This window comes from Equus asinus, chromosome 21, assembly GCF_041296235.1.
Source record: "Equus asinus isolate D_3611 breed Donkey chromosome 21, EquAss-T2T_v2, whole genome shotgun sequence".
NCBI classification, from domain to species: domain Eukaryota; kingdom Metazoa; phylum Chordata; class Mammalia; order Perissodactyla; family Equidae; genus Equus; species Equus asinus.
Window position 1 is genome coordinate 52,817,024 of NC_091810.1, and position 12,044 is coordinate 52,829,067.

A 12,044-nucleotide genomic window follows, 5' to 3' on the forward strand; every position below is an offset into this window, starting at 1 on the left:
GACCCAGGTAATCCACATTTTCAGCAGCAGAATGGTTCTAATTCTACTAATCCAAGAGATGGTGACTACAGTTTCTGAAATGTCACCACCACGCTCCTAAGAATGCAGATACCAGAGGACAAACTCTCCAAAGGACAGAGTCACCTGTCTGATGAGATGGGTTCTGATTCCCAGAGCCCACCCTCGTGACCTCAGTGCCCCTAGGTCAACAGGACAAAAGAGAGGCCATAACTGCTCCCCACAGGAGGGGAAAGAGTAATTAAATGGCTACATCTTGGGTACTCAGCCCAATCTGCAGCACTGGGCCGGCCTTGCCTGAAAAGGAGGTTTTGTTCCAGGAAAGAAGAGTCTTGGCAGCAAGATTCAAGCTTTTATTGGTCTAATCAAGAAAAACAAAATGGGGACAGCAGTCCCAGGGGACGTTCTGCTCAATTACCTTCGAGTTGGAAGGCTGCCTATAAATTAAAAACTTGCAAGAACATAAGACTATCCCTTTCCAAGACACTCAGGTCTAAAGAAGATGTGTAAATAAATGCTGACATAACCCTGCTGTCAGGCTGTTTTATGATAATCAAAATGATAATTATCATTATGGAAAATTTGGAAAAGAGAGAAAAGGATGAATAAAAATAACAATTACCCACAATCAATTTAAGCACTGAAGGAGATCACTATTAATATTTTGTTCTATATCCTTCCATCCTACTTACATCTCATCTTCCATTGATTCTAAGATGCACATTTCCCCACAAACTCTGAAACCAAGACATGTCTTACAATCAATGGTATCTTTGATTGACAGCATTTTTCTTTCTTAGTGGAGCATGAAATTTAAAATATCGTGCGTAAGAACTGATAAAATATAGTATGAGTGTGCGTACTTGTGTACACTTTTTTTTTTACACAGTTAAGATCATACTGTTTATATGCTCTTTTTAAAATACTAGAGTTTGCATTTTACCAGAGTTCACAACTTATATAGCTCTAGGAGGGATCAAATCTCTATTTTAAGCAAATCTGACCCTCAGAATTAGCCATGCTGGAACAGTAAGCAAAATATATAAAGAAATGAGAAGATGCTGTGGAAAATTCTCCCTTTCCATAAGAGGATCCTTTTTTTGAAAAACAACAAAACAATGTAACGGGCTATGTCTGTATCTGTTAATGACGGTTTGCCTCCTTAATGCAGTGGCAGCCACTGGATCAGTCTCACTCTTCTCCAGGCAGCTGGGCTCAGAAGGCCCTGGAGTAAGGACAGGGCGCTGGAGCAGAGAAGAATGACGCAAAGCCTGACACTGCTCCAGCTCTGAGGCCAACGAGACAATTCCAACTAGAAAACCTCTAATTACCGTACTTTCCATTACCTGGCCATTTGTGCCCTCTCCCTGGACCTATTCCATTTCCTAACTTGCTAATGCCCTGCCTTCCTGCAACATACACCTGCCAACTGTCTGCCGTCTGCAAGTGGTTCTTGGAAATGCTTGGTTGCTTGAGAACTAGTGCTCAAGGGCAGGTGGAAAGAACACAGGCCTGGGACTGAGCAGACCCAAGCTGGGTGCTGGCTTTCCTGGGCTTGGGGGCCTCAGTTATAAGATGAGGAATGGGCTGGGTCAGTCATTTTCAAGGAGACCTCAGCTGGCAATCAGCCCCCTGAGGAGCAGGAGGAGGGCAGGGTGTGGGTTGCTTAAAATAAAGCAACACCTTACCCTTTTATTTTAATTCGTTTTTAGACATCATATTGATTTTGTAATTTCAAGCAGCAGTAAAGGCAAGCATGAGGGGTTTTTTTGTTTGCTTCTATGTTTTTCAGATCAGGGCAGAGATTTAAAAGCACGAGAAACTCTCTCAGCCAAATGTGGGGGAAGCTGTGCAATGTTCTCTCAAGTTCCTTCCAGCTTTAAAATTCAAATGACCCCCTAAGCTAAAGAGGTTCATGGTGATACTCATAGCCCTCCCCAGCCCACCCAGGGCCTCCCCTACAAGGGGCTAAGAAATCTCCTTCCTCCCGGGGAGCCCAGGCTCACGCCTCGAGAAGGAAGGAGGCCTTCACACTCCAAAAGGGCCTGGCCAGGAGCCTGGAAAGCCTACTCAGGGTTTAAGGGCAAGACACAATATTCAGTTCTGTCTTCATTCTTTCCCAATCAAATTGACAATTTATTTTCTTTTCAATATAGCATAAGAAGTATATTATTAATTTATTTCTCCCATTTTCCCTTTGCAGTCAGTCCTCTTTTCTTGAAAATAAAAACAAAAGACAAAGGAAACCTTCCTGTTTGCAGCACGTGTGTGCCGACCTGGAGACCGTGCGTTCCCTTCACAAGTTCACTTTCATCCTCCCGCTCGGGAGTGGGTGCGCAGGCACAGCTGTCTTCAGTCCCTGACGGGAGGGATGGCAGGGTGGGAAAGAACTCAGGGGTGAGGGAAACAAGGCGGTTATAGAGAAGTGACCTAATAGCCACATACAGATGCGATTAGGCATTGGTGGGGGACATCCCGGAGACAGGCAGGAAGACACTGCATTTAGGGAAAGGAAATCTAACTGCCTGTATCATCTAGAAACACCATGGGTTCCCAAATCCAGAGCTGGGACCCAGCCCTGCACCAACTCTGGTGAACTTTTCCAGACAGAAGTCCCCTCTATGGCCTGCTCAGAGCCAGCCAGCTGCCTCCTCCCGGCAGTGTTGCCTTCACCCCCAGCTGGCAATGAAGCGCCTGCTCCCTCGGCTGTGGCAGTGGTGGGGACACAAGTCTCCTGGTCCACTCCAGGCAGCCTCTGGCTGGCCTGGGAAGTGCCGGGGAAATGTCAGCCTCACGTCGCCTACTTTCCTTCTGCTGCTGCCCCCTCCCACCTCCAGAAAGGCCTCCTTGTAACAACTCCCACCTCTGCCCCTTGGCACCAGCGGATGGTTAATCACCCTGAGGAGGGCTGAGAGGATAGGACAGAAGGCGGAGAACTGAGATCAATTCATAGCTTAGGAGAGAAAAGATTCTGTAGAGGCAGGGAACATAGAGAACAGAAAGAAGTAAGAGATATTACGTAAGAAGGAGGAGAATTTAACAATTAATTAGCTTGTGAGACAAGGAGTCAAACTAGATCCCAGGGACAGGAGCAGTCCCTTGTTTCCAAAAGAAGAGACAGGGGGGTGTGGGGGAGAGTTCCAGAAGGAATATGGCTCGCTTGGTTCCTCTGAGGGTATGTCTGGCATTGCTCTCAATCCCAGGGTCCAGAGCCTGTATGGAGTCTGCCACTCCTACCACTCAGAAGCTAATAACATATTTTTAAAAGGGGAGAAGGACAAGGCCACCCTCAGCCCTGACTAACCACAGCGGGGCATGGTGGGGACGAATGCAATGACAGCTTTAAAGCCACAGGGCTTTTCAGAGAAAACCCTCACAGTAGGCAAACCCAAGCACTCTCATCATTAAATCTGGTCCTGGTCTGTGTCCTCACAGCTTTTTATCCCAACAGCCCTGCAGAGAAGCTGACAGCTCGTTAAACGTCTCTCACTTGCTCCTCTTGGTTCTCAGAAGCTTTGCCTCCTCAGCCAACATCTAATTTGGGTGGGTGTGCACAGCCACCACGTGAAGGCCCAGGATGCAAACACAGGAGGAGGCACTGGGGCCAAGGGTCTTTCTTGGGGGCCAGCAGCAGGATGGGGCCAAGCCGTCAAACCTCACCCACCAATCCCTTTGCAAAGCTTCCTGCACCGCGCAGGGCTGACTTGGTTGTTGTTCCGGAGAGGCATTTCCTGGTACTACCTGTGAGCCAGCCTCTGTTCTGGGGCTGAGAGAGGATCTGAGGGTAGGAGCAAAAAGCCAGGCAACAGGCCCAATTTCTAGGAGACACCAACATGCTTTCACAAGTAACTCAAGGCCTCAGGATTGAGATGAGGGTGCCCAAGAGTGCACATTCCACAATGCAGGGACTCTTAAGCACCCAGGGGCACCTACTGGGGACTGGATCCTTGCACCACTGCTCCTCTGTGGCTGTCTTTCTGCTCCAGCCTCCTCCTCCACCTCCCCAAAGAGCTCTTGTCATAAACCTCCCTTCCTGTCCCTGATCTTGCCTCTCCAACCCCATATTTTCACTCTTTGCAGGCTCAAACAAGACCAGTGTGTTCTGGTGAAGGCACCTCTACTTTACCCGTAAGCTCAGAGGTGAAATCAGGGGAGGAGACGCACAACGAGGCAGGGCAATGGGGGGCTTGTTACCGCCCATGCCTCTGGCTTGCATAAGGGCTTACTGTTGCCCCGCTGCTTCTCATCAGCAGAAATTCTACGTGGAAATACTTATGAAGCGTGAAGTTTCCTGCATGACATTCTGCGCTTCCTATCTTTCATCACCTCTTCAGTGATACCTCCTGGGACCATAGGGCAGACCTGGGCCTCCTCCCCTTCACCTCCCCTGCACTCTCCTGCAGCGTGACTGCAATCCCACTGGGCTGTGACCACTCATGTCTGCCACTGTCTCCTGCACTAGCCTCCAAGCTCCTTAATAGCAGGGCCCTCAGCTTTTCTCATCTGTATTCTTAGTACCTAGCCCACAGTCTGGCCAGGCACTCAATAACATGTGGGGAAAGAATGAGTGAATTCAGACTACCTGAGAAGCAGTATAGACTGCTGGTTAAGAGCTCAAGCACTCGAATTTGAATCTTAGTGCTGCTACTTATTACCAGTGTGAGCCTCAGTTTCTTCTTCAGTAAAATAGGAATAACAAGAGTACCCACCCTCAAAGGATAAGGTGAGAGTTAAATAAGATGGGGTAAGTAGAGGCCCGAGCACTGATCAGATCAGGGGCAAGCAGGCAGGAAATGGAAGGTGAACACAGACTTTGCTCACAGTCCAGCAGTTGCCGGGTAACTCCTGAGAACTTAGAAAATACAACCACCACTTTGGCCTGGGGGTTGACTGAGCACCATAACGCCAAAGAAGAGCAGGGACAGAGTGCCCCTGTGGCTGAGGGCTGCAACGAGGCAGCCGCAGAAATCGAAACCACAAATCTACTAGAAAAGTTCAAACGGGAAGCTGTCTCTCTGTCTCTCCTTCCAGTTGTCACCTGCCGTCAGGAACCGCGGCGTTCCTTCCATCAGACGCTGAATCCCTTTTGCGTTCTGTCTGTGCGTCCCCAGTGCAGCCCCTCCCCTTGCCCTCACCTCGCCGTGCTGCCCACAAGATACTCCCACACGGCTCTGCCAAGAGTGATTCATGTTCCTCAGATCCTCCTACTGCAGGTTTTCTTTTTCACAGAACAAGGGGCTGAAACCACTTTTAATGTTTCACAAAGCAAACAATCCTAGGAACTGGGTGAGGAGCGAGGGGAGAAAAAACAAATACGTCACAAACAGCCTTGATAAAGGACTTTCATATTTCAGGCCTCCCTGTGATTTTTCACATCAGGCATCGTCTCTATAATTTGGAAGTTAAGTGAATGAAAGCAGGGCTCCTCCTCAGGCATGCTCCGGAGCAGACCACCAGCTGTCCCTCCCAAAGGCAGCCCTCAGAGCTGCAAAGCTGGACACAAACACAAAGCTCTAAGGATAACTGTGGCACAGCTCACTGGCCATCCCAGCACCCATTCCCCACCCCCTTCCCCCAACCACCTTGACTATGGAAGGTGAAAAGCTCAAATTTGCTTTCCTAGCCTCCCTTGAAGCCAGAGGTGGCCACATGGCACAACTGGGGCTAACAGAACAGCAGTGGAATTTTGCTTGGGGTTTCTGGGAAAGTTCTTGCTTTTCCAGACAAAAGGAACAGTCACTTGCACTATTCCTTCTGCTTCTTTCTGTATGAACGGAAGGATGATATCTGGAGCTGTACCAGCCATGCAGCAACCATGAGGTGACAAGCAGGAAGGAAAAGCCAAGAGAACCACTGAGATGCCAACTCAGAGCCCTATCCCAGTTCAGTCCCAGCAACTGGGACTTCTTATGTGGGAAAAGTAACCTCCCATTTGTTTAAGCCATCATAACTTGGGTTTTCACTTACTTGCAGCTGAAAGCATTAATAATTGATTCAATTTCTCATCCTTATCAATATAGCAGGACCTCTACACTAATTCAAGACTATTTCTATCATACCAGACTTTAAAGTAGATGTCCTATCTCACTTGATCTTTGAAGTTCTGGACCCATTTATCCAAGCACCTATAATTTTACATCTCTACTCAAATGTCTCACGGCCACTGCAAACTCAAAAGGGTCAGGCTATGTCTCTTCCAGGACTCCCTATCCCAGTAGGTAGCTGAACTATTCATTTACTGTCCAAATCAAGGTCTTTCTTTATGACACCATCTCATACATCTCCTCATTCGATATATTACCAAATTCTACAGACTTCACCATCTGAATATTTTTCTAACCTACCCATTCCTCTCCACTAATCCCACTTAAGTCTAAGTTATGCATGCCTGGACTATTGCAATAGTCTCTGCATCCACACTTGCCCTTCCCACAGCAAATTTATAAAAACACAAATCTGACCATGTCATTCCTTGCCTTAGAATCCTTTAACGGTTTCCCATGGCCCCCAAGATAAAGCCCAAATTCCCTAAGACCTAAAAGGCCTTGCCTGATCTGGCCCCCAACCACCTCTCTAGCCCTATCTTGAGTCTCTCCCTTGGGCTCTCTCAGTTTCATTCATTAAGACCATCTTTTCCTTTAAGTCCCAGGCCATTTATATAATAGATGCCTCTGGCTTATCTCCTAATTCCAACATTTGGATCATCTCAGGATATATTTTTATTGGGCTGCCTTTTTTTTTTTTTCTTGATTATGGGTCACAATTTCCAGCTTCTTTGCAAGTCTAGTAATTTTTTATCATATGCTGGACATTACAGATGAACTCAACCTTGCAGGGAGTCTGGATTATGATGTCTCCCTTTAAAGGCGTTAAGTTTTGTTATGAAAGTTCCTTTTGAAACTGTCAGGCTTGCTTTTATTTCTTATTAAGGTGAATCTATTTTGATTTTCTGCTCAGTCCTAGGGTGTCATCCATATTTCTAATATATGGCCTTTTGGGGGTTTCAACCACCTACCTTTGGCTGGAACATAACTCCAAGGTCTCCTAGCATGGGGCAGCACCCTGGTATCTCTGTTCTGCTCTCAGTCCCATAGCAATCATTTTCTATTAGGCCTTATGGAGTCTTGATCTGTGCATGTGCAGTCCTCAGCCAAGGACCTGCAGTGAACATAGATTTCTGCCTCTCTCTACCATTCCCATGATACTCCCTCTTCTGATTTTCAGGGCAAACCAAACGCTGACCTCCAAAGATAGCTTTTTCAATAAATCTGCACAGGAGTTCAGCAAGAACCAGGCAAGTCACCATGGTAACTAACCATTTCTGCTGAACAGTTGAAAATTCACGGCTGACAATTTAAAGAATAATGCCCCTCAGTTAGGTTATTACATTTCCAACTATAGGCAGAGGTCAAAACAAAATAGCTAATTAGGTGGCCTTTCCAATAATGCCTATTACAGAGTCATCTGACAGGTCCCTGACAGGTGACCTGGTATCCCTCCCGGTAATACAGTGGACCCCAACTGTCAGCAGATAGGGGCTCCTACTGCCTGGGATGTTAGAGAAAGCAATGTCCTCAGCTTTGTTCTTCTCACTCAGTCTCTCAACATTATTATGTGCTTAAAAGGAGCAAGGCACTGTGTTAACAAGTTCTAATGAGCAGTTTTCCAAATCCATATGCTGTTCTCTGCTACATTCTGAATAAATGATAATGGGAAAACAGCCTCATTTGTCTTCTGAGTGAGAAAACTGGAGGTCATATATCCATATGGCACTGGTATTGTGAGTTGTGTACTGCAGTTCTAATTCAGCAAATGTAATTGTAGTGATGGGAAGTTATTTATAACTTTGTGCTCTCTCTGCATATAAGAAGTGCATTATTGGATCTGACCCACAGTCATTTCAGTCCAGTCCCCTACCTCTGACAGAGCGACCAAGGGGCTACTAGGAAAGGGTACAACTATCATTCTCATGGAAACTATCACAGGAAAAAACTACCATGGAACAATGTCAGTAGCCCTTCATGATGCCTCTACTTTTTCAGATCCTTTTTCTGTCCATTCTTATGCTAAAGAATACAGAGATGATCAAATTACCATGTGAAGTGTCCCTGATTTGTTCTAATCACTCTTCGCTGGAGTTTCAGGGAGAGATCCCTCAATTCCATATCCTGAAACTTGGCAAGCTCAAAGAATATGTTGCACAGAGTTTTTCTGGCATACCCAGAATGGGTTATTTTGCTCAGTCTGCTGGTGATTTAATAAGCAAGCCCTCTCTTTCAAGGGTTGGCTTTGCCTTGAATCCTGGAACACTTAAAGAGCCAGAAGGCACCTTAAGGACCACTTGGTCCCACCCTCTCCTTTTACTGATGAGGAAACTCAGGCCCAGCGACTGGCACCGGTTTACACTGTTAATTAGGGACACAATAAGAGTTAAAATCCAGAACTTTGGTTCCTGGCTTAGCTCATTTTCACTCTGGCCTTCCCTCACGGAGAACTGCCACCTCTTCATTCTCTTTAGATGGGCTTCTCTGGACTCTCTGAAACGTCATTCTATCTTTCTGGAGGTCTTATAAGAACCACAGAGATGAAGATACTTTTTTTCCCTAGCTTTATTACTGATATAATTGCAGATAAAAATGAATGTTTTTTGGCCTCTACAGCAGTACAATGATGGAGTGCATTGGAAGGTCAGCAAACAATGGCTTACGATGACCTCCAGGTGCCATTCTTGACTTACAACTGAGAGACGCAAAACCAGCGCCCTCTAAGTGAGTGAGCTGAGGCTCATATGCTTCCTGTCTGCACGCCCATGGAACCAAGAGCCCTTCCTAGGGGCAGTCCCAACAGTGAGGCCCTCCAATACTCGAAAGACCTCAGTGCCTCAGTGTTGCCTGCCAACAAGTATGGCATTAGTGGGGAGCCACCTGGCTGACACTCACCTTTGCATAAGCAGTTGTCTTAATAAACCATTGTCTGAGGTACTTCTGTTCCACCTTTGCTCCAGAACGCCAAGAACAGCCATGTTCATCCACCTGCTCATTGGCAAGCACTGTCTGATCCACTGGGTCCCAGTTAACCAAGGCCTGTTATAATTCAGGAAACAAAATGATGCAATCTGGTGAGTACACTTGATAGGATCACTTTAAGTTTCCTTACACGTGAGAGGGTCTGCAAATACAATATCTCTGCTCTGAGACTGGAGGGCATTTCCTGGGACTACTGCTTGGCAAAGAAACCACTAGAAAGCTGTAAAAAGAGAACATGTCAACTGCCTCTGTGCTTTCATCTTATCAGAACAGGCTTGGAAAGGAAGCCTTTAAGCACACGTCTAACTCAAGTTTGGTGTCTTCTTGTATGAAGGGATGAACTTGCAGGATTGGACATTTTAGTCAACAGAGGAAAAGAAGAAAAAATAGTACCTAGAATTTGGCAGAACTGGGTTATCTTAGGGGAAACAAATATATTTATTTTACTATAAACAGCTAACATTTAATCACCATGTGCTAGATATTACACTAAGTGCCTTACTAAGGTTGGCTCTTATAATCTCCATGACAACCTTTTGAGGCAACAACATTATCCCCATATTGCAGAGAAGGAAACTGAGGAACAGAGAGATTAAATAACTTGCCTAAGGTCACAGAGTCAGTAAGTGACAGAGACAGGATAGGAACTCAGGTCTCTAGGAAGCGTAAAAAATTTTTTGCAATTTTTTAAAACTTCTGTTTATATTAAGGTGTAACATACACAGAGTAATGTGGATAGATCTCAATGAGTTTCTACCATCACTCACGCCAGGATGTAAAGCATTCCCAGGATGCCAGGAAATTCTGTTGTGCCTTCTTCCCGTCAACATCTGTCCCCAGTATTCTGAGACCTATCTCCGTGGATCTGTTTGAATGATAGAAACTGTAGTCTTAACCATTATAAAGTTTCTCTCTCCTTGGAGTTCTATTCATTTCTGTCTTCATGTAAAATAAATACCTTTGCCATCTGCATTCACTCCTTTATGACATTTAGGTACCACTTAGTACAAAGAAGGTAATGAGTACAGAGAGATGCATCCAGGCACTAAACAATCCTGACTTAATACACATTATTTTTAAAAATTTTAATAATCAATTCTAATAAGAGATTGTGATGAATATTGTCCATGTGTCCCTCCAAATCCTTTTTTCCACCCTGTTTTGTGCCCCCGGAAGCTGACCTCTGTGCCTGTACTAACTTGGACCCTTGCCCTCTGGCTGGGTTCAACCAATGAGAGGCACTTTGGCTTTCTGCCGGCTGGGCTTTGGCTGGCAGTGGCCACATGCCTCTACCGAAGGCCAGCGCCCCCAGTGGGCAGGCCTCTCCTAGTGCTACGGCTACTGCTCTCCCAGTTCTAGTGACTGCTCCCCGACGTTGCCCCTTCAGCCTGGGGTGGCAAAGGCTGCCTTCTGTTGTCAGCGCCAGGTGCTTAACCATCCCTTGGAGGTTCCCCTAAACTCTGTGCCTAATCCCTTTATTTCGTCTTCTTCAATGACTCCTTTTGGGTGTGCCCTCTGTTTCTTCTTGGGATCCTGAATACTCTAGAGACATCTAAAACTGACATAAAAAGTAAGAGTGGAGGAGAGGCTAACCCATCTGTGGGTTGTGATGTTACAACTAAAAAGTCGTACATCCACTGAAAAATGAACGCCTGTGAAGCCTGAAGTCAGAGTGGGAAAGACATGCATTCAATGATCCCACCCCCCACCGCCATTCTAGAGGCCCCAAATGCTTTGAATCCATAAATATATAGAAACCAAATATATAGCACAGAAGTATCTTAGAGCTAAAAACTTTAGGTTAATAAACCAAGGCTGATTTACTTATCTATTATCATTGCCCATATTAGTGGCTGGGGAGGGGTACCACTTAAAATAAAAAGCAAAAAGGAAGGGCGAAGTATTGTGTAGTAACATGGATAGCTCATACAAGAGGCAGCACCCCCCCCCACCCAAGACCCATGCACAACTAAAACTGTATAAAATATAAAAGAAAGGGAGGAAAAAAGCCTTCTCTGCCCCCACCTCTGCCTCCTGCCCACTGCGAAGCTCAGAGGGTACGGCAGAGGGTACTGCAGGTTGCAAAAACAAACAGGACTCTATTTCCTTATCAACATTTCCGACGGTCTGGCATCTCTCAGGCTCTAGGTTACAAAACGCAATGAGGGAGATGTGCTCCTAAGAGGTTTACATGTTATAGTAAAACTCTGGTGTCGAAGGAAAGACAAATAAAAGCAAAACACAAAAGCAATTTTTTCCCCAAAGAAAGTCTTGGGGAAAGAGGAAAAACACCAAAGGAGACAGCATCTCAAATCGAAGATGCATCAGCTGTGAGAACCCATTCTCGTTTCTTCCCGGGACCACGATCCACCTCAACCACAGAGTTGCAGGGTTCAGGCTCAGCCTTCCCACAGGTGGCTAACCCAGGGGTGGGCAAAATGGGGGCCAGGGGGTACAGCACATGCAGCCTTTTGAAGCCCTGGAGTTGCATTCTAAATCCCTTTTCTTGGGTCTCATGTCTTAGATATAGCTCATCTCTATCATATAGTTTCCTTTGAAGCCAGGGTCTTCTATCCAGCATTCCCAGATTTTCACATTTTGAACGTTTACTTTGATGGATGCCCTGATTTTTAAGCAAGCATAATCTTGCTACATAGAATATGTTTCTGGCACTTCACTGGCTATAGCTGTTTCCCTGGCTGATATTTATGTTCTCTATCACCTACTGAAGCCAACATCGTGCTCCTTTATAGTTAACTAGCCTTATTTGTAAAATAAAGCCTTTATCTGTGTTTTGAAGTCAACCTTAAATTAATATTGAAATCATTAAAATACCTGCAAACACAGTGAACTCTAGTAGATTTTGCCCACTGCTTCTCTCACAAAAGTTATCTGGCAACATCACAGAAGGAGCCATTTCAAATAAGAGATTTCCCCAGTTGATCAAGGGTGAACACTAGGATTAATATTTTTGTATTTGAGTGATTTGTGGGAAGCCTT

At 45.6% G+C, this 12,044-nt stretch overlaps 1 protein-coding gene across 2 annotated transcripts in view; it reads right to left on the reverse strand.

The window, feature by feature from the left end:
* Positions 1–12,044, reverse strand: part of LARS2 (leucyl-tRNA synthetase 2, mitochondrial) — a 163,832-nt gene that overhangs the window by 76,351 nt on the left and 75,437 nt on the right. For both annotated transcript variants that reach the window (XM_014852435.3, XM_014852437.3), the window contains exon 7: positions 8,958–9,101. In XM_014852435.3, coding sequence (XP_014707921.2) covers positions 8,958–9,101 — 144 coding nt within the window. The remainder of the gene's footprint in view (positions 1–8,957; positions 9,102–12,044) is intronic.